This window comes from Camelus dromedarius, chromosome 16, assembly GCF_036321535.1.
Source record: "Camelus dromedarius isolate mCamDro1 chromosome 16, mCamDro1.pat, whole genome shotgun sequence".
NCBI lineage: Eukaryota > Metazoa > Chordata > Mammalia > Artiodactyla > Camelidae > Camelus > Camelus dromedarius.
In genome coordinates, this window is record NC_087451.1 from 47,992,817 (window position 1) to 48,017,716 (window position 24,900).

The window sequence follows — 24,900 nt, forward strand, 5'->3', positions numbered from 1 at the left end:
ATCCACAGTGGCTTCCGTCCGGGCCCTAAGTGGCCAAGCTGACTCTATAACTACCCCGGGAAACTGCTTTGGAAACAGAACTCTCCACGGCACAAAGGCGACAGCCAGGTCCACAGTCAGCTAAGGAAGCCGGCTCAGACTCTGGCTCCGGGTTCTGCATTTCCGGGCTCTGAAGGGTGCGCCCGAGGGCGGGGCATCTGTGTCAGTCCGCTCAAAGGCCGCCTCCTCTCGCACTCCTTCCGGAGCCACGCCTTTACTTCGCGCAAGCAGCCGGTCGGCCCTGCGGGATCGCGGGCGCCGGGCGGGGCGGGGCGGGGCGGGGCGGGGCATGGAGACAGCTGGCTGGCTGGGTGGCTGGCTGCGAGGGGCGGGGCTCACGCGCGCCAACGCTTCCTTGCCCAGTGCTGTCCCTGCGCGTGCAGCTGGTCGGCCCGCGGCGGCGCAGCTCAGAGCCGGCGGGGGGGCGCCCCGGCAGGGCGGGGGCCAGAGCCGGGCCGGGCCGGGGCCGGAATGCCCCTGTTCTTCTCCGCGCTGGTGGCCTTGCTGTTGGTTGCGCTCGGCGCCGTCTTCCTAGGCCGGTGAGGGGATCCCAGCCACGGCAGGGGGTGGGTGGGAAGGGACGGAAGAGAAATTGAGGAGGGGGCACGCGCTGGAAAGAGGCGCGGGGGAGGGGGAGGGGACTGGAGGGGACGGTGCGCCGGCGGCGGAGGGGGAGGGGTCGAGGAGGGGGCGCTCGACGAGGGGAGGGGTCGAGCGGGGGCGTAGGACCCGAGCTGGAGCGGAGATACGGGGAATAGGGGGAGACTGAGCGATCGGGCGAGGCCTCTGGAGATGCTGAGCTTGGGAAGCGAAGAGGTTTGTGAGTGAGGAGGTGGCCCGGCTCGGTGGTTTTTCTTTCACCATCCACACGCCCCTGAACGTCCCCTTCCTCGAGCGCGAAGGGCACCTGCAGCCTCGCCCTGGGGAGCCGGAACAGGTCTGGCTGCCCAGGGAGCGCGGCATTTGAGCTGGCCGGGTATGACCGTACAGCGCCTTTCCGCGGACATCTGACTGGAGGGCGGAGAAGGAGACCCTTTGAGGGGTTGTGTGATGGCACATCTGGCACGGATGCCTGTCCTTCGACTCCTGTTGGGGCTTCCTTTTTCTCGAATTTCTAAGAATTTGAAGGATTGCTTTGTTTCCAACTTAGAGGTGGAGTTTAGTTCGTCTGAGTTCATCTGGATGGAGGGGACACTTCAGGGCTAGGGTTCTGATCAGCGTGGCTGAGTGTATATGACAGAGTGGGTGTTTCAGGAGACAGGAGAGTTGCCCAGAGGATTCTGCTCCAGGTCATGACCCTTTGCAGGGCCTTCTAGGACCAGCAGGGGGTGAGGGAGGCCGTAATTGGGAGAGGGTCCTTATGAACTCAGGGATTTTTCTGCAGGTGGTTTGTAGTCCGGTTGGCCACCAAGTGGTGTCAGCGGAAGCTGCAGGCGGAACTAAAGATTGGCTCCTTTTTTTGGATTCAGAATGTCAGTCTTAAGTTTCAGCAGCACCAGCAAACAGTGGTGAGTCCTGGGAAACTCCCTGGGTATGTATGTGAGGTTGATCTAGTTGAATTTTGGGAACTTTTCATTTTTTAAAAAATTCCGGTGGCTTTCCTAGTTAACCCAGCCTTGCCACCTCTTTGCCAAGATAGTTTAAGAGTTAGTTTGGAAACACTAGAATTGAAGCAAGTTGTTCTGTTAAAAATGCTTATAAGGCACAGAATGTCCAGGGCACATGAGAAAGATGCAGAAGTAAAGCACAAAACAAAGATAATGGGAAGTAGAACAGCTTACTGTTCTAATTTAAGAGGGGAAACAAGGCAATGTATCCATAAAAGAAAAATACTAAACAAGTTAAACATCATTGTGAGGAACAGGATATAGTACTGAGGAGAGAAGCTGGTGGAAATTGGAGAATATTTAGTGGAAGGGCTATAGCACTTCCTCCTTTTCGTAGAACCTTTCTTGTCTCGTCAGGCTGCTCTTGGCTTACCTAGCAGCTAGTGTACGAAGCTTTCTCCCACACTGTTTTAGGAAATTGATAGCCTGTGGATTTCCAGCAAACTCCTTAGCCATGATCTGCCGTGAGTACCCTCTCACCTCACTCTTCTCTTGGGGAATATATTGGGATTGCAGTTTATAGAATGAGATTCTTTTACAGAGGCCTCACAGCCCCAGGAGAGAAGTGGGTTCTTTCTTATGTCTCTGGGTTGGCCTGACAGCTAATGTTTTGTGAGACAGATATTGATAACTATCACAAAACTGTTGTCCATGATTTGAGTTACATTTTTAGGGAGGATGAGAAAGTGGATGTGAGGGAGGGGAAGAGACTGCTATGGAAGGAATGGATTTGATGGCAGTGAGGTTTCTCTTCTGGACAGACACTATGTGGCTTTGTGCTTTGGAGAAGTACGTATCAGAACAGATCTACAGAAGGTTTCTGGCCTGTTTGCCCCATTCTCCCAGAGTACTGGGGTGCATCAAAAGGAGCTGTCCTTCAGCCCATCCTTATTGAAGATTTTCTGCCAGGTGAGACTACTTTCCCACTTTCCTGGACTGAAGTGGGAATGGCTGGCTTTGGAGTCATGGGTGAATTTTCCTACTGTATTTGAGGCACAGTACTGAGATCTGTCTCTTACTCTTTTTCCTCTGGAAATGAAGGACATCGCCTTGAAGTTAATTATGGTTCATCTTTGCATTTTCCTTCCAGCTGTTCTCCATCCATGTAGATTCTATAAACATCATGGTTCTCAAGGTGGCTACTTCTGAATCCTTGTGGCATATTCAGATCAGAGAAAGTAGCTTTCTTTTGGATAGTGATGGGAAAAGGTAAGCACTGCATAGAAGAAGGTTCATAGTCCCATTCTTGCCTTATAGTTGTTTCAGGGTGGGTGGATGTCAGGACTTTCATATCAAAGTGTCAGGTTCTCATTCTGTGTAATTGAGAAAAGATTAAGATTAGGCAGTTCTCTTTGCCTTGTGCCTTCCAGCAAACAAAGCTTGATTGAAGGTAAATGGTGAGGAAAGGGGCCAAGTGCTCTTAATTTTTTTCCTTTCCCAGGCTGAAGTGTGAGGTGAGCCTGAGTCAGATCAACAGCAAAGTTCTAAAGAGTGGCCAGTTGGTGAGTATTCCATGGTCATTCAGATGCCTTATTTCTGGGCATAAGATATGAAGGAGCTGAGGGCTTACATTTTTAGATTCTGTGTGTTATGGGGTTCCCTTAAGGCTGTGTTCCAGATCACTGCATTTGCCCCCAAACTCTCTACACATTCACACCTTAGAGGGCTGTCTTCCCTGTAGGAGGACACCTGCCTGGCGGAGCTCTCACTTGCCCTAAAGCTGTGTCTAGAGGTGGGCATCAGCAGCCGGCAGCTGAAGGCAGTCACTGTGATTGTGTGGACACTCCATGCTGAACTTCATGAGGGCCTCTTCCATAGTCAGCTGCTGCGCCAGGGCCCAGGCCTGGCTCCCAAGCCTGTTCCCTGTTCAGGTAAAGCTGTAGTCAGTGAGCTTCTTGGTGTCCCTATTCTTGGGTTATTTTGGAAGTAGGAAAAAATTGTGGTCTCACTACTGATTTAGGTATGATTTGTTAGTTGCCATGGCCTTTGACCCTGGCCTTTTAGGATAGCTAGAGGCAATAAGGCATTTGTTTGTAGTGGGTGAAAGAACTGACATTTAGTGGGTAATTTTTGTGAATTAGACCTGTACTGTGGGTTTATGTGTGTTCCCCTACTAAATCCTCAGTGTTTCACAGATAAGAAAACTGAAGTCTAGGAAGGTTAGATGGGAAACTTGATTGAGAGCACACAGTTAATCAGTAGTAAAAATGAGGTTTAAATTATTTATCCTAAAGTTCATATCCTTTTCATTACACTAGCCTGCTCTCCATACTATTTATTAGACCCTGGGGAAGGAAGTATAGCAGGTGCCTGGATCTCTAGGATATCTGTCCTGTGGCCTAAGATTTGGCATCTGCTTAGCCTACTTTATGTGTGAGAAGAGGGCATGGCACGTTGGGAGACTTACGAGGGTTAAAGTTTGACAGCTCTTGTATTATTCTTTCATGTTTTCAGAGGTGACAGAGAACTTGGCTGAGCCGACTCTGCCTGGCCTATACCTCCTTCAGCAGCTGCCAGACCAGGTCAAGGTGAAGATGGAGATCACAAGTGTGGTCCTGTCCATGAATAGTCAAAAGAGGTGAGATCTCTCTTGACACAGAAGTGTGGAGAGTGATAGTTGGAGTTATATGCTGGGGTCTCCATAACCAGCCTAGTAGCTGTACTGAGCCTGTCTGAGAGGAGAAGGGGAATAGGAATAGCATTCCACATATTTCTGAGGCAGTCTGTCTCCGGTCCAGGCACCTGAATTGGACACTGAAGCTGCTGCATTTCCTATACCACCGTGATGAGGATCAACTGCCCCTTCGAAGCTTCACGACAGACTCTGATATGGCACAGATGAGCACTGAACTCCTTCTGAAAGGTTCATGGGAGGGGATAGTGGTACTGAGAGAGAACGGGAGGACCAGACACACTGTTCCTCTGTGCCCCACTTGGTCTGGTTAACCTAACATCAGTGTAACTGGGGAGAGGCAGATAAGAACATACTGTGAGAAAATGGCCGTGGTTCATGAGTATTGGTGACAATCTCTTCATCTCCTTTCCTGCCTCTGACCCTCTCCTAGTCTTGACTTTTGCTCTCCCAGTGTTCCCTTCTGATCTACCCTTTGCCCTTACAGATGGGTTGTTGCTATCCCAGAGCCGCCAGCGCATTGTTTGCCTCAACTCCCTCAAGGCTAGTGTACAGGTGTGTTAGGGGCTGTGGTACCAAGAATTCTTTCTCTGCTCCTTCCCTAAATCATTGCATCATGAGCTAATGAAATAAAACCGAAGCCCATAGTTTTGGTGTTCTCATTTCCAGGTGACCACCATTGACCTCTCAGCCTCCCTGGTTCTGAACACTTGTATTATTCATTACCGGCACCAAGAATTCTCTCACTGGCTGAACATGCTAGCACTGGAGACCGAAGAGTCTAGTTCATCTGTTCTTAAGCAAAGGAGAAAAAGGTCAGTGTAACTTTTTCAGCCATCGTCTTATCAGGTGAATTTTTGTATTCTTTTGGTCTAAAGTAGTATCTTATGTTAAATATATATTTGATTGTTCTTTTTAAATTTTAGCCTCAGTAGCCCAGACTCAATAGCAATCCTGTTTCACATATCTTTCCCATTATATTAGACTCTTTGGCAGTAGGATGATGTCTTCTTTGTTTTTAGGTTCTCAGTGCCGAGCACAATGCCTTATTATACAAAGTAAACATTTGTTGAAATGAACTTAAGTGATAAACTATCTTGTCTGCTTTGGGTGACAGGTCATGTCAGTAGTGCCATGTCTCTGTGTAGTGCTTGCATTGTGTTGCATAGAGAACTTAAGGTCGGTAGTTTGGAAGTGATGCTCCTTAGTTGTATTAGGTTGAATCATAAGATATGCTGTTGTTCATCATATTTGATCTATGAAAATGGCAGTTTCACATGGTTCAACCTATTATGTTTCTCGCATTCCTGCAGATTATCATTGAGAGTAGCAGTGAACTGATGAGTTCAGTCTTCTTTTTTTCCTAGTTGATCTCGCCCTACAGATCACAACAAAACTCACTCTGCCTTTTGAGAGCTTCAGGAATCTGTTCCATGATAGGAAGTTGCAGTTCTTTCCTTATCAAACAGTGATGTCTTGTCTCTGTGCAGAGTCTTCCCTCAGATCCTGGCTCCCATCATCTTTAGCACCTCCATCACCAATGTCAACGTTTCCATTCAGCTTGGAGATACACCGCCCTTTGCCTTGGGCTTCAATTGCATCTCTCTGGGTAAGACTCTGCGATGGAAAAGGAATAAGAACCTGTTCATAAATGCAAAAAAAAAAAAAAAAGAACCTTGGCATGATACATATTATATATGCCATATTGTATGTATGCATTTATACATTTTATTAAGAATCACTAATTTCATTTACATTTCCTTCTGTCTTGGTGCTATTGTTTTAATGTTCACCAAAAATACATGTGTGTGTATGCTATAAATCCAGCAATCTCTTGTTAGTGTTAATTTAGGCAACTGACTTTTACAGAATTTAATAAATATTAAAATAGCATTTTATATTTAGCACCAAAAAAAAAAAAAAAGAATCTTTTCATTAGTGGAACTAGGCCCAATTAATGGCCTTTGTGGCTCCATAGGACTCCTCTCTCCCACCTTCTTTGTTCAGATTACCAGCACCTGAGGCCACAGAGTATCCATCAGCGAGGCGTCCTAACTGTGGACCACCTCTGCTGGCGGGTAGGCAGTGACTCCCACATTCAGCGGGCACCCCACCCACCCAATATGCATGTTTGGGGTGAGGCACTTGTCCTGGACTCCTTCACACTGCAGGTAGGTGGGACTTTGGTGAATAGTAACCCGTACAGTTTCCCCATCCTGGCATGCTGTAGAGCACTGAGCACCTTTTTATTGGCACACTCCTGATAAGAGTCCCTCTGCTTCTTTTCTAGGGTAGCTATAACCAGCCTCTGGGTCTGTCTAGCACCCAGTCAGATACCCTCTTTCTCGACTGTACCATCCGAGGACTGCAGGTAGAAGCATCAGATACCTGTGCTCAGTGTCTTTCTCGGATCTTGTCCTTGATGGGCCCACAGTCTGAGAAGTCAGCTGTCTCTAGGGAATCTTCATTTGGAGAATCTGTGTCATTACTGTGGAAGGTGGACTTGAAGGTGGAAGACATGAACCTGTTCACCCTTTCTGCCCTGGTTGGTAAGTGGGATGGGAAGTCTATATTATATATATTATAATATATAATATATATATTATAATATATATAATATATATATATATAAGATTACGCTGTTTCTTCTCATTTAATGAAGCTAATTATTTGATATTTTTCTAAATTAGAGGTATGAAATGCTGGAAGTTCCTGCATAACTATCTAGCTTCTTGATATTTCTTAAGGGCTTATAAATAGCAAGATGTATAAGAAAAAGACAACCTTGATATCTGATCAAGAGAATGAGATGCAGGTAGTTTTTAATTTTTTTAATGTATTTAGTTCTAGAGAGTAACTGATATATCCTCTGGGGAATTGGTAGGAGTTTGGGAACTTCTTTGGCTCTGCCAGATCTAGTTAGGTTAAGATGGGAAAGGAAAAACTTCCCTAAAACATGAGGAATGAAGTTAGGAAAGTGTGGGGAATAAAGATAGCTAGAGTGGAGGGAATAAGGAAGGAAGGATAGTGAAGACTGAAGTTGCCATTTGAGAGCTGAGAACCAAGCCTGACAGGGTTTCTTGATGTTAGGTGCTTCAGAGATCCGACTGGACACACTGACCGTCCTAGGAAGTGCTGAAACCTCCACTGTGGGTATTCAAGGACTTGTGCTTGCGCTGGTGAAGTCAGTCACAGAGAAGATGCAGCCTTGTTGCAAGGCTCCTGACATCCCCACTCCAGTACTCAGCCTCTCCATGCTCTCCATCACATATCACAGCAGCATCCGCTCTCTAGAGGTAATACTTCTATGGGGAGGTGGAGTTAGGTTGACTTTTTCCTTGGCTTAGAGCATTTCCCAGTCTTGAGTCATGTTGGGAAGCTCACCTATGAGAAATATAACACCTGGTGGGGGTGGTTTTTTTCCTTGCTCATTCTGCACGTTTTAAACTCTTAATATGTAACTTAAAATATATATAAACTAGAGAGAATATGTGGACTTTCATGTATCCATACCCAGCTTCAATAATTACCAATTTATGACCAACTTCATTTAGGTAAACTTCAAGCGGTTGCCCTGCCTTTGCTCTGGGATTATTTTGAAGCAGATCCCAGACATACAGCTTCAAATTGTAAATATTTCAGTTAACATCTCTGAAAAATAAGGGGCTTTTTAAAGGTCATGATCTGGTGTCATTTTATTGAAGCACTTGGCTCATCAAAACACTGGAGGGATCTGAAGATGAATGTGGAAAGTTTCCAAAGGCTTCCCAATATCTTTCTCCTCAGAGTGTCAGATGGGCATGGGGCCCTCTTAGGAAGAGAATGGGATATTTTCCTTTTTGTCAGACTTCTACTTCCTTTGGAAACTGAAGAGTTTCTTTTTCAGAAATTGGAACTCAAAGGAATTTTTCTGCCCTGGAATTTAAATTTTCTCTGCCTAACTATTCATAATTGACTTTGTTTTGTAAGCTGACAAGGACCCTCCTACCTTCTTTGAAACACACTTTCCTATAAGTCAATTGCTGTACTGACTTGTATGGCCAGTACTTTTTATACTTCTTAAGAATTAAGTCAAGGTGCAATCAATGTATGAAACATCTTCCAGTTGATTGGTGTAATGGTTATTATACAGAGTGTGGTTGTTTTAGGAAAATAGCTCGAGCAGAAACATAAAGCCAAGTGATTGATTGAGTACATGCTCTGTATCCTGGATGTACTATGGTAGATAATGGAGAATTAAAATTCATGGCTTCTACTCTCAGACAATTTAGAATCCAGTTGAGGAGAACTTAAAAAGTGTAAGTGCTCTTATAAGATAGGTAAAAACTGTTAGTTCAGCATATTAGTGCAAAAGGGAACAAAGCAAGGGAGTAATTAATGTGGTTACTCAGGAAAGACTTCTGAGTAGAGATGGTTCTTGAGCCAGGTGTGCATATATAAAAGTTTCTGCATCTCTTCTGCTCTGGGACGTTGTAATTGACAGATCCTTTTCTCTTGCTTTCTAAAGGTTCAGTGTGGTACAGGGCTGACCTTACTCTGGAGCCCCCCAGATCACATGTACCTGTACCAACATGTCCTGGCCACCCTGCAGTGCCGAGACCTACTAAGAGCCACTCTGTTTCCTGAGACTGTTGCACTCCTTGCACTAGAGACTCCAGGGACTGCCTCTGGGTCAGAAGGCTGTCCCCCTGAGCCATCTCCTCCAAAGCGGCTGCTAAACCTGACACTTGAGGTGAGCACAGCCAAGCTGACAGCTTTTGTAGCTGAGGACAAGTTCGTTACCCTGGCTGCAGAGAGTGTGTCTCTGAGCCGGCATGGGGGTTCACTGCAGGCTTACTGCCCAGAGCTGGCTGCTGGCTTTGATGGCAATAGCATCTTCAACTTCAAGGAGGTGGAGATGCAGCTGCTACCTGAGCTGGAGGAGATGATCCTCCACCGGAACCCCTTCCCTGCGCTGCAGACCCTCCGGAACCGTGTTTGGCTCCTCTCTTTGGGTTCAGTCTCAGTGGAGTTTCCTTATCAGTATGATTTCTCTCGAACTCTGGATGAGGCCGTGGGAGTTCAGAAATGGCTGAAGGGACTGCATCAAGGAACTCGTGCTCAGGCTTCTGCAAGCCCTGCCCCACTCCCGCCTGATCTACTCTTGAAGGTTCAGCACTTCTCATGGGTTTTCCTGGATGACATTTTTGAGGTGAAACTTCGTGATAACTATGAACTGATGAAGGATGAAAGTAAGGAGAGTGCCAAAAGGCTGCAGTTGCTGGATGCCAAAGTGGCTGCCCTTCGGAAGCAGCATGGGGAGTTATTGCCTGCCCGCAAAATTGAGGAGCTCTATGCTTCTTTGGAACATAAAAACATTGAAATCTATATCCAACGCTCCCGTCGTCTCTATGGCAACACACCCATGCGCCGGGCACTGCTCACTTGGAGTCTAGCAGGGCTAGAGCTGGTGGCTCTGGCAGATGCTTCCTTCCATGGGCCTGAGCGTGTGGTAGAGCAAGTTCGAGAGCTTGATCCAGGCAGCCCTTTCCCTGCTGAGGGAATAGATCTTGTCATTCAGTGGTGTCGTATGCTCAAGTGCAGTGTCAAGACGTTTCTGGGTAAGTAGCGCTTGCTTATTTGCAGAGCCTAGTGTTTGCCCTTGGAGCTCCAGGGAGCATTTTGAGTGATTACAGAGGAGTCAGTTATATTGGGAACTGTGGCTGTTTTTGGATGAGTGGAGTGGGATGGGTGGACTCCTCTTCCTTTTCTTTGTTCCTGGATTTCATCCTGAAACTGCTTGACTAACATAAGGGTACGACTAACATAGTCATCTTCAGGGTTAGTATGGCTCTTGGATCTCAGTGTTACTCTTCTCAGTATCTGCTCAAGGTCTCCATGCCCTTTTTTTAGCTTTGCTACCATCCGCCAGCTCTTATTCTCTCAGATGACTATAAAATAGATGGGTAAAAGTAGTTGGAGGGGAAAAAGTGCTTAAGAGTGCTGAGACACTTTCTGACTAGCTGGTGTGTATCTTCCCTATAATAATAGTTCGCATAAGAGACTATCCTCGGTACCTGTTTGAGATCCGTGACTGGCGGCTGACGGGTCGACTTGTAGGGACTGAGCAGAGTGGTCAGCCTTGCTCTCGTCGGCGTCAAATCCTGCACTTGGGGCTTCCTTGGGGTAACGTGGCAGTAGAGAGGAACATGCCTCCTCTCAAGTTCTACCATGACTTTCACTGTGAGTAGAGGAGGGCAAATGGTTTGACTGAGATGTTGGTGATGGCTTGGGTGGGAGATGAGCTGAGGCCCTTCTGTAGTGAAGGCAAAAGAGAGGGATGAAGTTGTGTAACAAGGTGTGCCTTTTGCTCCTCTGCCCCAGCGGAAATCTTCCAGTACACAGTGGTATGGGGCCCGTGCTGGGATCCAGCCTGGACATTGATTGGCCAATCTGTGGATCTCTTGACCAAGCCCTCAGCTGACCCCAGCCCACCCTTGCCTTGGTGGGACAAGAGTCGTCTTCTGTTCCATGGTGACTGGCACATGGACATTGAACAGGCTAACCTGCACCAGCTTGCTACTGAGGTGAGGGTACAGAGGAGCTGTTTCTTACTAGAAACAGAGGTACTGTTTGGGGCTTGTGCTGCATATGGGGGAACAGCGAAAAGGACTGATTTGGGAGGTGAAGGTGATACTCTCATTCATATCTCATCAAATTCTTGGGGTGGTTATAGGATCCATACAACACAACTGAAAATATGCACTGGGAGTGGAACCACCTGTCTTTTCATTGGAAACCTGGTCAGTTTATGTTCAAGGGTGACTTGGATGTCAACGTGAGAACAGCCTCTAAGTGAGTGGAGTGTGGGGCCTCAGTAGGGTGTGGGACTCATGGTGGAGGGAGAGGGGAAGAGCCAAGGGGCTGCAGGTGACCAGGGCACTGAGAGCTGGGGCTTTGTTGTGAGGCAGGTATGACGACTGCTGCTTCCTTCACCTGCCTGACCTCTGCATGACACTGGACCTGCAGTGGTTATGCCATGGGAACCCCCATGATCACCATGGTGTCACTCTTCGGGCCCCAGAGTTCCTGCCTGAGGTGTCCTTGGGCCAGCTCCATGACTCCTACCGAGCCTTTCGCTCTGAGAACCTCAATCTCTCCATCAAGATGGATCTGACTCGGCACAGTGGAAGTGAGGCTTGGGTCTGGGGCAACTGGGATGAAGGGCTGAAAGGATGAACTTAGACACTGAGGACTTCACCTTGACCCTCTGGGGAGGGGTAGAGAAAGAACAAGGAAGGGTTTGGGTTAGGATGTTTTGGGAAAGTGTTGGTGAAAGTAGAAAGGTTGGGTCTTTGAAAGGAGAAGGGGTTGGGGATATTGAGTGTGAGACTTGAGTGCTGTTTGGGTTTTTAAACCCTTAAAACCTGAAGCTAGGAAAGGATTTGGTTTCATCTCTACAGCTGGGAACTGCCTGTCCTTTCCTTTGCAGCAATATCCCAGCCCCGAATTCTGCTATATAGCAGCACTCTGCGTTGGATGCAAAACTTCTGGGCTACTTGGACTAGTGTCACAAGGCCTATCTGCAGGGGAAAGCTCTTCAATAACCTGAAACCCAGCAAGAAGAAACTCGGCCAGCACTATAAGCAGCTTTCCTACACTGCACTCTTTCCCCAGCTGCAGGTCAGCTCTGACATCCCTGCTGATGTCTTCAGTTCTATTCCCCTTCCGTAGTTTTCTTGTTTTCTCTTATCTGGTCTCTTAATCATCTCTTATGCCATCCTTTGTTCACTGTTATGCTCTCTTGTTGCCAGGTGCATTATTGGGCCTCATTTGCCCAGCAGCGTGGCATCCAGATTGAGTGCAGTCAGGGCCATGTCTTCACTCGGGGAACTCAGCGACTTATACCTCAAGGTAATGTCAAAGACTCCCACTAAAGACTCCTAGCCTGTTCCTTGTCCTCTTTCTCTTTTTTAGTTCTCTTCCTCTCTTTCTGTCCCACACTGTTCTTCTGTACTGGTCTGCATGGGCTCTCTATGCCTCCTTTTCTCAGCGGGCACAGTGATGCGGCGCCTCATCTCTGACTGGAGTGTGACCCAGATGGTTAGTGACTTAAGTCAGGTGACTGTTTACCTGATGGCCTCGCCCACTGAAGAGAATGCTGACCACTGCCTTGATCCTTTGGTAACGAAGACCCACCTACTGAGCCTGTCCTCCCTTACCTACCAACGGCACAGTAATCGCACGGCTGAGGAGGTATCGCCTGACATACTGTCTTTACTACCTTATTTATTTGTATCAGTAGATGTCTTAGTCAGCTCAGGCTAACATAACAAAATACCATATACTGGGTGACTTAAACAACAGAAACTTATTGCTCACCATTCTGGAGGCTGGAAAGTCCAAATTAGGGTGCCAGCATGGTCAGGTTCTGCTGAGGGCTTTCTTTCAGGCTTGTAGACAGCTGCCTTCTCACTGTGTTCTCACCTGCCAGGAAAAGAAGCAAGCTCTGTGTGTCTCTTCTTATAAGGACGCTATCCTATCATGAGGGCCCCACCCTCATGACCTCATCTAAACATTACCTCCTAAAGGCCCCATCTCCAAATACCATCACGCTGGGGATTATGGCCTCAACATATGAATTTGGTGGAGGGACAAAATTCAGTCCGTAGCAATTGGTTTCAGGCCAAGTCCCTGGTAATGTTTCTAGCTATGTTTCAGCTATGTATGTCGTTACTTTATGATGCACTCACCAGTATCAGCATCCCTCTTTTTGAAAATTCCTGTTTTCCCTTTTCTTCTAAGATAGTTTCTTGTTCTTCAGGAAATAGACTAAAACTTTTCCCTAGCACCTTATTTGATACTGCCCCCCCTACCCCAGTAAAGGAAGGATTTTAAGTTGAAATTCTTTGAGTCATTTAAAATACAGAGGATGTAGTCAGGGTGTAATCCAATGCACGCACTAAGATCGAGTAGTTTTTCTTTCTCCAGGGTCGTCTTGTCTCCCTCAGAACAGGTTTATTATTCAACAAGCTTGTTTTATATCTCTGCATTTGTGGTTCAGGAGGAATGGTGGGAATTTCATTCTACCCTGAGGTTCTTTTCCTGTTTCTTAGGAGCTCTCTGCTAGAGTTGGGGACCCTGCCTTTCACACACATCAGCTGCACTTGGTAGATTTACGGGCTTCCTGGACAACCACCAATCGGGACATCGCCTTTGGTTTATACGATGGCTACAAAAAGGCAGCTGTACTCAAACGTAATCTCTCTACTGAGGCCCTGAAGGGGTTAAAGATTGATCCCCAGATGCCAGCCAAAAAGCCAAAGCAGAGTGTTCTGACCAGTGCCCCAGCCCCACCTCCTGTCACCACTCCCAGCTTTAGTGGACAGCCTGATAAGGGTTCTTCAGGAGGTAAGCTGGGGGTGATGAGGCTCCATAGGGTTAGGTTTAGAATCTGTATGTGGGTTTGAACAGGAGTTTGAAACGGACTGAATTGTGGCTGGTCCTACCTATGTGTAGAGATGAAACTGTTGGGACAGAAAGAGAAGAAGGGAACTGAAAAAGAGAAAGAGGACAAGGAACAGGCTAGGAGTCTTTAGTGGGAAACTGTCCATATTAGGCTACCTGAGTCTTACATAGCAATGATATGGAGGCACTGAAGGGTCTGGTCCTTTGGCCAGAAGAGGATCAAGAAGGAGTGATGGGGCCAAAACAGGATAAGTAAGGAGAGAAACAGAGTGTTAGAGAGTTGTTTTATGTTTTGATGAATTAATTTGTTCAGTCAGCAAATACTTACTGAGTACTTAATAGGCACAAAGCACTTTGCTGGGTTTAGTGAGAAGTATAGAATGTATGACATTCTACTTGTCTCAACAGGTTTATCATCTCTGGATGAGCTAAGATTAGGTCCTTCATTCACATAGTCACTTTTTAGCTTTATTGTGGGTTTATAACATACCAGGCATGACCGTTAACTATTAGGGATATAAAGATGAGGGTAAGTGCAGAAGCTAGTAGAGAGTCATGTAAATTATTATTTCATTATGAAAACACTCAGTTAAGAATACTGAGTATTCTTAAAAGAAGAAAGTATTTAAATCAGCATAGGGAAGTCTGGAAAGGCTTCACAGAGAAGAGAATATAAGTGAGATGGGTCTTAAAAGTTAAGTAAGAGTTTAACAGGCAAAGAAAGAGAAACGGAGAAGGAATAACAAGTACAGAGGAATGCAAATTCATGGTGGGTTTAAGAACAAAGTGAAAAGTGGTATATGCCACAAGAGAGAAATTAAAGAATACATGAACTGTTCTTCACTGGAGTGAAGGAGGGACTTTGATCAGGGAAGGGTTTATTGAGGAAGTAGCATTTGAACTGGACCTTGAAGTCTTAGTGGTTTGAACATACGGAAATAAGGAGAAAAGGCATTAAAGGCAAAGGCAATATGCTGAATAGGAGTGGCATTAGTAAAGCTCAGTATGTTGAAAGGCGAGTGAACAGTATGTTTTGTTTGGCATAGAGTGTAGCTAAAGGGAGGAGTGAGAGAAGATGCTGGAAAGGAAAGCTGCAGGTAGACCATGAAAGGTCTTTCCTACAAGGCTAAGGCATCTTCCTTATTCCGTAAACAGTGGTGAACTATTGAAGGTGTTTGAATGAGGGTGTGTCATCATTAGAATTTTACTTTTAGGAAGATAAATCTGGCAGTGGTGTGGAGGAGGACTGGAGAAGAAGAAACTGGAGGTGAGGAGAGAAATTAGGAAACTATTTTGGCAGCTCAATAAGAGGCAAGGAGGGCCTGAACTAGGAAGGTAGAGGCAGTGGGACTCGAGATGAAGGGATGGATAGAAATGTTATTGTGTAAATGGGAGATGTGGCAACTGGTTGGAAGAAGGTGTTAAAACAGGGAGAAAGTGATAATGATTGAGGCTTTAAGCCTGGTGAATGGGCATGATGGCAAAAGTAATATCAGAAATAGGAGCGCCAGAGGCTTAGAAAGGTTTGGGGAGGTATAGGGTTGTTGAGTTCAGATACGGACATGCTAAGTTTGTGGTGCAAGTAGTACATTTAGGTAATGTCTAACAAACAGGTGGAAAATGAGGGTCTAAAAGCTTAGGGCTAAGAATAGAGACTAGGGGGTTTCAGCATAGAGCTAAGAGTTAATGCTAAGGAGATAACAGTTGCTTACTGTTGGGCAGGAACTTTGTGGAATATTTTATAAATTATTCCATTAAATTCTCTCAACAACCTTATTAGATACTGTTACTTTACACACAAGGAAACTGAGACAGAGAGGTTAAAGCAGGCTACTGAAGGTCACAGTCAAGTTACTGACAGAGAATGGGGTCTTAGACACAGGCCGACTGTGCTCTTAAACATAACACTGTTAGACAAACTCATTAGAAGAAAGTAAGAAAGAAAAGGGAACAGGCCAAGGACAGACCTTAGGAGATACTTATTTTTAAAACCTGGGAGGAGGAGGAGGATAGGATTTAGAGGCATAAGCAGAGGAGCAGTAGAGCTAGTAGAACACAGATGGCAAGAGAATAGTTTCAGGTGGAAAGGAGTGGTAAACAAATGGCATTTAAAATGATATGAAATGAAAAACAGAAGGAAAAAAGATCCTAGAGTAATTTAGAGGTAGATATACTTAAGAGAAAAAAAAATGCTACCATTTATATAGTATTTCTAAGTTTCTCTTGGGAATCTGTTACTTTTATTAAAATTGAAGGAAAATGAAATGACAGTGCTCACCAGGGGTCAAGGAGTGGAGTGGAGCGGGCTGAAGTTGCAGATTGGGGAGAATACATTCTAGAGAAACTGAAGGACAATCACTCTGGCCCTGGATGTGTTCTCTGTCTCTTTGATGCTGACTTTTCCCCACTTCCTATTTCTTTGTCAGGTGCCTATATGTTGCAGAAGCTGATTGAAGAAACAGATAGGTTTGTAGTGTTCACGGAAGAAGAGTCAGGTGTGAGTGACCAGTTGTGTGGCATTGCTGCCTGCCAGACGGATGACATATATAACCGAAACTGCCTTATTGAGCTGGTCAACTGCCAGGTACCTTCTCTTTACCAGAGCACCCCAACATTGGGCTAGGTCATAATCATGTGTTTACCTTCCACACTTCTCAATAAAACTAGGTGGATATTAGAATTTCCCTTCTAACAAGTATCATGGATAATCACTTCTCTAACTAAAAGCCAGTGGAGCTCACTCTGTTAGGCCAGAATTAGACTCTGTAAGCTGCAGTCATTGGTACAGTCCTTTCACTAACCTTCCTATCTTCTTGGTGGCTCTAGTACTGTGACTCTGCTTCTGTCTCTGGCATAGATGGTTCTTCGTGGAGCAGAGACAGAAGGCTGTGTCATTGTGTCTGCTGCCAAAGCCCAGCTGCTGCAGTGCCAGCACCATCCAGCCTGGTATGGTGACACACTGAAGCAAAAGACATCCTGGACTTGCCTACTGGATGGCATGCAGTACTTTGCTACAACTGAAAGCAGCCCCACCGAGCAGGATGGCCGACAGCTCTGGTTAGAGGTTAGTCAGCAGGACGGTGAAGGCCTAATATACCCAGTTTCCCATAGTTGGCCCCTTTTACCAAAATAGCTTGCAAGATCCTTGGCAGTACCTGTTGTTACCAGTTCGGCAGAATAATGAGGCTGATGCCTCGAATGTAGAAACTGTACGCAATCTCTGGCCTGTGATCTGTGAACACACAGTGCTTTTTTTTTCCTGTTTTTTTTTTTTAATCTCATGGTGTTCTATTTAATTGCAAGGGAAATTCTCATTTCCTGGCATAAGAATAAAATGGGTTGGAAATTTTTTTACTTTTCAGAAGACTGCTGACCCCTATTAATAAGATCACACTAGTCAGCAAGCAGCCAAGAAAACAGGCAGTGAGTCTGAGAATTTTAGTTAAGCTCTCTATCTGCCTTTTCTCTGATTTCTTATGCAGATTATTGATTGGTTGTTTCAGCAAAGCAGAAAGGTTGAATAGAAAGACTGCTTGTCTAGGAGGCAGGTTATGTGAATTCTGATTTCAACTGCCATATTTAGTAGCCATGAGCCCTTGGGCCAGTCACCCTCCTTTGTAAAATTGAGTTAATACTTCCCCCTCACAAGATTGGTGAAAGAATCAAATGAGAAAGTACTTTGGAAAATACAAAGCTTCATTCAGATGGAAAGTAGTCTTCTCATTTCTTTAGTTAGTATGTCTGGGGAGGTCTAAGTGTATGTCAAGATAATGTTTTTTGTTAGATAGTGAGATTGTGAGCAGTTGGCTGGGACTAGGCTATAAATTTTCTTTCTCTGATATGATTTTAACTAGTCTTAAATATCGTACATATATGTATATACTTGGCTTATCTCATATAAATGAGATACTTTACGTATCTTATGTAAGTGGAATCATATATATTTGGGTTTCTTTGTGATTGGCTTATGTCACTTAGTGTAATGTCTACAAGGTTCATGAGGTTGTAGCATGTGTTAGAATTTCCTTCCTTTTCCTTTTTTTTTTTTTTTTGAAGTATAGTTGATTTACCATGTTACGAGAATTTGCATTTTAAACCTGAATTGGATTGTATGTACCATATTTTGCTTATCCATTCATCCATCAATGGACACTTGGGTTGCTTCCATACTTAAACTATTGTTAATAATGCTGTTAATGAATATGGGAGTACAAATTACTTTTTGAGACCTTGCCTTCAATTCTTTTGGGTGTATGTACAAAAGTGGAATTGCTGGGTCATGCAGTATTTCTGTTTCTAAGTTTCTGAGGAACTGCCGTACTGTTTTCCACAGTAGATAAACCATTTTACATTCCCAGTCGAGGAGGGTATAGCCCAGTGGTAGAGTGTAAGGTCGTGGGTTCAATCCCCAGTACCTCCACTAAAAAAAAAAAAAAAAAAAAAAAAAAGTACATAAATAAACCTAATTACCCCCCCCAAAAAAAACCCCAAAACAAATACATTCCCATCAGTAGTGCACAGGGTTCCAATTTCTGCACATCCTTGCCAACACTTGTTATTTCCTATTTTTTGGATAGTAGCCATCCTAAGGGGTATGAGATGGGACATGATTTGGTTTTAACCTAGCTTGCATTTTCTGTCCTGAGGCCTGGCAAAATGGGTATGTAATTCAGTTGGAGAATTTGGGTGGTTTGGGCCAGAAGAGAGAGACATACTTCCTCTACCCCAGTGCAAGCCCAGATAGGAAGTGTTATACTTGCATTATGGAGATCTGTGACCCAGTTGGGCAGGACAAGCTACTGGTCCCCGAGGAGTTAAAGATGCCTGCATCTCTGTCTTCAGGTAAAGAATATTGAGGAGCACCGGCAGCGTAGTCTGGACTCTGTGCAGGAGCTGATGGAGAGCGGGCAGGCAGTGGGAGGCATGGTTACCACCACCACAGGTCAGCTCACCTCTTCCCCATCATGTGTATTCTGAAGGGGCCTCTCTTCCTTACCTGCTCTTAAGATCAGTATATGTGGAGTAGGACTACTTTGTGTTAAGCTAGGTTGAAAGCAAGTGTCTGGAGTTCCCTAGACATCATGCATAGTTGGGAGGCTGTCATAATACCTCTTTTGAGAATATCTTTCTCTTATCTCTTTCCTACCTCTTCCCAGATTGGAACCAGCCAGCTGAGGCACAACAAGCCCAGCAAATCCAGCGGATCATTTCACGCTGCAACTGCCGAATGTACTATATTAGTTACAGCCATGACATTGATCCTGAACTGGCAACTCAGATTAAGCCACCTGAGGTTCATGAGAACCAGGAAAAGGAAGATCTCCTAAAGAAGCAGGAAGGTATTTAGGGCTTGAAAGGCTTTTAGGAGGGTACTAGGGAACTTCTAAAGTAGTTATTTTCTTAGTGGTTTTGAGGCAGTAGTGTTATTAAGAGTCGCAGTGTGCACAGGGCATTAACATTTCACTTTGCTTTACATTTTGTTTAAGTTCTGCTATGAGAGGATAGAACTGGAATGAATGGGTATTGTTTGATTCTAAATAAGCAGACGTTTTTCCCCATGAGCATTTCTCACTAAGCCCTTTCTATGGGGTTAATTAACAGAATTAACCAAATTAATACAGATTAGGAGATGGGGTGGATGTTTAGGGAGAAACTGAGTCTCTTATTTAACTGTTAACAATTACCTAGGGGCTGTGGATACCTTTACCCTCATCCATCATGAACTGGAAATCTCTACCAACCCAGCTCAGTATGCCATGATCCTGGACATTGTCAACAACCTGCTGCTCCATGTAGAACCTAAGCGGAAGGTGAGTATGGGCTCTTATAGAATGCCTGTTAGCCTCACAAGAAGCCCCAGACCTTGTGCTTTATTTAGGATCCAGTAAGAAAAGCCATGCTTCAAACTGAAAAAGGGTGTCATTGGTACATCCTCTTTTAGTCAGCAGCAGCAGTTGAAATTTGACTTATCTAGGAAAGGTCTGAGTGTCTCTGAGACTGCAGTTATTTACTTGTTTTTATGGGTCATTTCTTTACTCAGTCACCTAAATACCTCTAAAAATAATAAACTACTCCTCACTTCCACCTCCATCCCTACCCTTTGGGACTTGCTTATTGTGAAATCCACATTGCCAGATCTTCTGCATTAGCCTGTCCCTTACTCTTGCTACTGATTGTGACAGATAAAGGTGAGTTTTCCAGAGGAAATCACCATTTCTTGTCCATGTCTCTATTTTACTTTACTACAAGACTTGTATATTTAAAAATCTGTTCATTTCCTTTTCCATTCCTTTAGGAACATAGTGAGAAGAAGCAGCGGGTCAGGTTCCAGCTTGAGATCTCTAGCAATCCTGAGGAGCAGCGCAGCAGCATATTGCATCTACAGGAGGCTGTGCGGCAGCATGTGGCCCAGATACGGCAGCTGGAGAAGCAGATGTATTCTATCATGAAGGTAGTCACCTCGCCCATCTGAGGACAGGGAGATCTCCTAGGATGAGGGAGATCTCTCAGTTTCTCCTGTTCTCGCTCCCTAGTCTTTGCAGGATGACAGCAAGAATGAGAACCTGCTTGACCTGAACCAAAAGCTTCAGTTGCAGCTAAACCAGGAGAAGGCCAACCTACAGCTGGAAAGTGAAGAGCTTAATATCCTTATCAGGTGCCACAGCATTCTTTCTGTGCCCTTTTCCTGTGCCCCAGCTGAAGTCAGTTCCTTTTGCCCATGTTCTGATAGTCTTTAGGTCTAGTGTATATTATCAAAGGCTGATGCTGTAGACTCAGGCACCTCTTCTTGAGTGAGCCTTGTTGGACTTGGCCAACAGGCTGAGTACAGGAGAGCCCTTTCTTAGGATTCTTATTTGAGTTATCTCCTGGGAAAGGAGAAAAACAGGTAGTTTGGAAACATTTTTGTGCCCTTGATACTGTGCAACTGAATTAAAAATAAAGTGTCTTGAAGTTGATCAGTAAGGAACACAACTGCAGATATAATCATAGGGGTTATAAGTAGGAACAGACCACTTTATCAGAAAGCTGTGGAACTGAAAGATGGGATATGTGTTCTCATGGCCCAGGGTGTGAGGAGCAACAAATCTAATGGAAAAAAATTAGATATTAGCTGTTCTAGAATAGATGCATCTCGGACTTACCTCCTGCATTGTTCCAGGGCATTCCACCCCACCCCCAACCCTAATACTGTTGCCCTTAGTTGTCTTTGACCCTCCTGTCCATTTGTAGGTGTTTTAAGGATTTCCAATTGCAGCAGGCTAACAAGATGGAGCTGCGAAAGCAGCAAGAAGATGTGAGTGTGGTCCGCCGCACTGAGTTCTACTTTGCTCAGGCACGATGGCGCTTGACAGAGGAAGATGGACAGCTAGGAATTGCTGAACTGGAGCTGCAGCGGTTCCTCTACAGCAAGGTATCAAGTGTATACAATCACACAAAGGCAGCTGTGTTGAGAAACATTGACCTTTCTCAGGAGTCTCACTCACAGAAAGATAAACAGAAAGGGACTGATTATATGATTATTAATGATAGAAACAATGAACAGAGAGAATGCCACTTGGACACATTTGTTTGTAATATTAAATAATATAGATATAGATAAGCTTGGTCAAATGTTTCCCTCATTGAACAAGATTATCCCTAGAAATGTGACCCAGAGGGAAGTAATCTTCCAAGTCCAGCTGAGAATAGAATCATTAATTCTACACTGGCATTCAGCTTTCCTGTAGTTACCCATGGCACGGAGGAGAGGACATTATTCATCATTCTTCTAGTCCCCCAGGGATGTTTGGAAATGAATTGAGACCATTTTTGAATGTCACAGTGATTGGAAAGTACTGCTGGCATCTAGTGCCCATGAGAAATACTGGGTTAGAGGGTGCATTGATCATGAGATTGAAAGAGATAGCAAAGGCATATGTAGAAACTAAAAACAAACAGTATACATAGCAATTCTCTAGCAAGCTCCTGAGAAAAGCTTATAGTGGGCTGGGGGTGGGGGTAATCTGTCTTTATAGGTGAATAAGTCTGATGACACAGCAGAACATCTTCTGGAGTTGGGCTGGTTCACTATGAACAACCTCCTCCCCAATGCTGTCTACAAGGCAAGTCTTATTTCCCTATTCCTTGCCCATTCACATGCTTCCTAACAGAGGCCATTTGCAGTGACCCTTCCACATAAACCCACTATGGAAAACAATGTGGTTATCTGAGCTGGTGAAAGCTTGCTCAGCTTAGCAAGACCATTGCTTCTTCTCTCAGTCTGCAGAGGATTTGTGGGTTGATTTATCACTGTTTATCCTACAGGTAGTCCTGCGACCCCAGAGCTCCTGCCAGTCTGGGCGACAGCTAGCTCTTCGCCTCTTTAGCAAAGTCCGGCCCCCTGTTGGGGGTATTTCTGTTAAGGAGCACTTTGAGGTTAGTAAAGAGTCCTTTGGGGACTCAGGAACAAAAGGCAGTTAAAAGCTACCTGTGCGTTCTTAGGGGTAGGTAAACTGAGGGATGATGTCTGAGCTTAATTGCTTCTTCAGCTTTTTTCCTCTTTAGGTAAATGTGGTGCCTCTCACCATCCAGCTGACACACCAGTTCTTCCATAGAATAATGGGCTTTTTCTTTCCTGGTCGAAGTGTGGAAGATGATGAGGTTGGTGATGAAGAAGATAAGTCCAAACTGGTGACTACTGGTGAGAACTTTAATGGTGGAGCTCCAGAAGACTGGGGTAGCAGCCCCAGAGAGGCTGAAACTTCAGAAAGAAGACAACAGCTGGTGTGCTTGATTTTTCATAGGAATACCAGTGGTGAAGCCTCGGCAGCTGATTGCAACAGATGATGCAGCACCACTGGGCCCTGGGAAGGGTGTGGCACAGGGCTTGAATCGGAGTTCTGGGGTCAGAAGATCATTTCGCAAAGCACCTGAGGTACCAGACATGCCCCTGATGATAGAAAAATGGGAGAATCCTGGGGTACTCTCGCCTGTCTGGGGATTTCTTCTGTTTCCTTTGAATCTACTCCAGGGGTGAAAGGAGACAGAGATGTTTGAGGTCCTGAGTTTTTGTGATGGTTTAAGGGGCTCACACTTCTTTCCTGCCTTTCCTAGCACCCTGTGGATGATATTGACAAGATGAAAGAGCGAGCTGCCATGAACAACTCCTTCATCTACATAAAGATCCCACAGGTTCCACTCTGCGTTAGCTACAAGGTCTGCCCTTCTCCAGTGCTTTCTAGAACAGTGTGGGAAGGGTTCCAGATAAGATCAGAGATTAAAAACCAGGAGATAGTCAACTTGTGAAGCTGGTCTGTGGGTGATAAATCTGTTGTTCCCTCTGCTGCCCTCAGGAATCAGTACCATTATCAGACTGAGAGCAGGGGAAATCAGTATCTATAGGTTGCTGCTGCAGGCAGATACTAGGTTTGGACTCTAGTACTAAGCTGGCTTAGACTAAAAATGGCAGCAGATATATTTTTTTCCCTCTTCTTCCCTCTTCCCCTTTTTCTTGCAGGGTGAGAAGAATAGTGTGGACTGGGGTGACCTTAACCTAGTGCTGCCCTGTCTGGAGTACCACAACAACACATGGACGTGGCTAGACTTTGCCATGGCTGTCAAGAGGGATAGCCGCAAAGCCCTGGTTGCCCAGGTATCCCGGCAGAGTTCATGGCTGTTTGGTTAGCAGGGGCTGGCAAGCAGATCCTCTGCTCATGGGCATTTCATTGTAAGATGTATTAACAAGCAGCCTTGGGAAGGGGCAGGTGAATGAAGTGACTTTTGTCCCTGCCGTCTCCATGATTTTGCTCAGATAATTAAATTGAACGTTTAGTGTTTTATGTATGTTAACTACTGTTGATTTTTAGAAAACAGGGATGACAACTTGATGTTTAGAATGGGTTCTAATAGACTGTAAGCTTCTTGAAAGCAGAGATCATTTTATAATTTTAATTGCCCCATTGTGCCTTCATGTAAGTTTAATAAATCTTTATTGACTTGGTCCACTTGATTTATTCTGCCTGTCCCATTAATATTTACCTTCCCTTTTACTCCTCTCTAACCTATCAGGTAATCAAAGAGAAGCTAAGGCTGAAGCCTGCAACAGGGTCTGAGGTCCGGGGAAAGCTAGAAGCTAAATCGGACCTCAACATGCAACAGCAGGAAGAGGAGGAGAAAGCCCGGCTCCTCATCGGTTTAAGTGTGGGCAACAAGAATCCTGGCAAGAAGTCCATCTTTGGCAGGCGCAAGTGATCCAGCAATCCAAGAGAGGCTGCAGTACAGGATTTGACTCTGGCTCAGGCCCCAGGGACTTGGGGGATGGGAGGTGCTTCCCTTCATCCTTCAGGATATGTGGGGGTTAGGAGCCTACAGGGTACTGTGGAGAGACGCCTTGCTCTTTAGCAGCTGGCCTGTTCCCTGCAGAACATGGTGGATAATGCTGAGTTCTACCTCACACTGATCAGCAGGCCCAGGGCCAGAGGTATCAAGAGAGCAAGATCAAGGGAATGCCCCAGGGCTAGAATCTGGTTACCTTGGGGTCAATTGAAAGGGTGGGGGGACAGTTCTGATCAAGTGTGATAAATTTTTATAAATAGACATATATATATATATATGTGTATATATATATATATATAAATATACATATATATTTCTACGTATAACTGCTTTCCCTCTGTGCCAGAAAGTGGAGGGGGTTTATCGTCTATCCCTCATTCCACTGCCTTGTATGAAAGAGGTATTAGTGTTCTGAGGGAAATCAGCCCCTCCCTAATCTGTGCCAAACTCACTTGAGAGAATGGCAGTAGGAGACAGGGCTGGCCATGGGTCCCTCCCCCTGGGATATCCCCTGAAGAATGGTAAGAAATGATTTAAAGAGAAAAAAATATATTTTAAATTTGATGCTGGTTTTTTTTTTTTTTTTTTTTTTGGATTGTATTGAGTGCATGGTTTCAACCTGTATCCTTCCCTCCCCATCAACCCAAGATACACCTTCTAGCTGCAACTCTAATGAGGGTGGCCTCTTCCCTCCTGCCCAAAGCTCTATCACAGATACCTCCCAGTTCTGATGTAACACTGGTCCCATGCTGATAACAGCTCATGAGACCAGTGCACATTTTAGTCCTGGCTCTAAGCCTATTCTTAACTAGGGGGCATAGAATTTGGAGATAAGGATGAAGTTTGGCTGCCTTATTTGCA

General features: G+C 45.2%; 1 protein-coding gene and 1 long non-coding RNA gene across 3 annotated transcripts in view; one reads left to right on the forward strand and one right to left on the reverse strand.

The window, feature by feature from the left end:
- Positions 1 to 444: 444 nt before the first annotated feature.
- Positions 445 to 24,603, forward strand: BLTP2 (bridge-like lipid transfer protein family member 2). 2 transcript variants are annotated; one of them, XM_064495878.1, is made up of 39 exons: positions 445 to 578; positions 1,424 to 1,547; positions 2,061 to 2,110; positions 2,408 to 2,555; positions 2,737 to 2,855; positions 3,088 to 3,148; positions 3,328 to 3,517; positions 4,101 to 4,224; positions 4,385 to 4,509; positions 4,766 to 4,833; positions 4,948 to 5,093; positions 5,769 to 5,887; positions 6,286 to 6,449; positions 6,569 to 6,827; positions 7,369 to 7,574; positions 8,786 to 9,878; positions 10,309 to 10,500; positions 10,642 to 10,844; positions 10,994 to 11,112; positions 11,229 to 11,449; positions 11,750 to 11,940; positions 12,072 to 12,171; positions 12,311 to 12,513; positions 13,374 to 13,668; positions 16,152 to 16,309; positions 16,583 to 16,789; positions 18,568 to 18,667; positions 18,882 to 19,064; positions 19,414 to 19,535; positions 20,021 to 20,176; positions 20,259 to 20,380; positions 20,956 to 21,136; positions 21,741 to 21,831; positions 22,034 to 22,140; positions 22,270 to 22,405; positions 22,509 to 22,639; positions 22,819 to 22,920; positions 23,222 to 23,356; positions 23,773 to 24,603. In XM_064495878.1, the coding sequence occupies exons 1-39, from the start codon at positions 511 to 513 to the stop codon at positions 23,953 to 23,955; spliced, it is 6,702 nt and encodes a 2,233-aa protein (XP_064351948.1). In that variant the 5' UTR covers positions 445 to 510; the 3' UTR covers positions 23,956 to 24,603. The 2 variants fall into 2 exon arrangements, with proteins under 2 accessions (XP_064351948.1, XP_064351949.1); XM_064495879.1 differs by lacking the exons at positions 22,509 to 22,639; positions 22,819 to 22,920; positions 23,222 to 23,356; positions 23,773 to 24,603 and having other exon boundaries at positions 22,254 to 22,392.
- Positions 5,833 to 24,900, reverse strand: part of LOC116157759 (uncharacterized) — a 29,012-nt gene continuing 9,944 nt past the window's right edge. Inside the window, exons 3-4 of the long non-coding RNA XR_004141932.2 lie at positions 12,640 to 12,744; positions 5,833 to 5,895 (exon numbers count right to left, since the gene is read on the reverse strand). This is a non-coding gene — a long non-coding RNA (uncharacterized LOC116157759). The remainder of the gene's footprint in view (positions 5,896 to 12,639; positions 12,745 to 24,900) is intronic.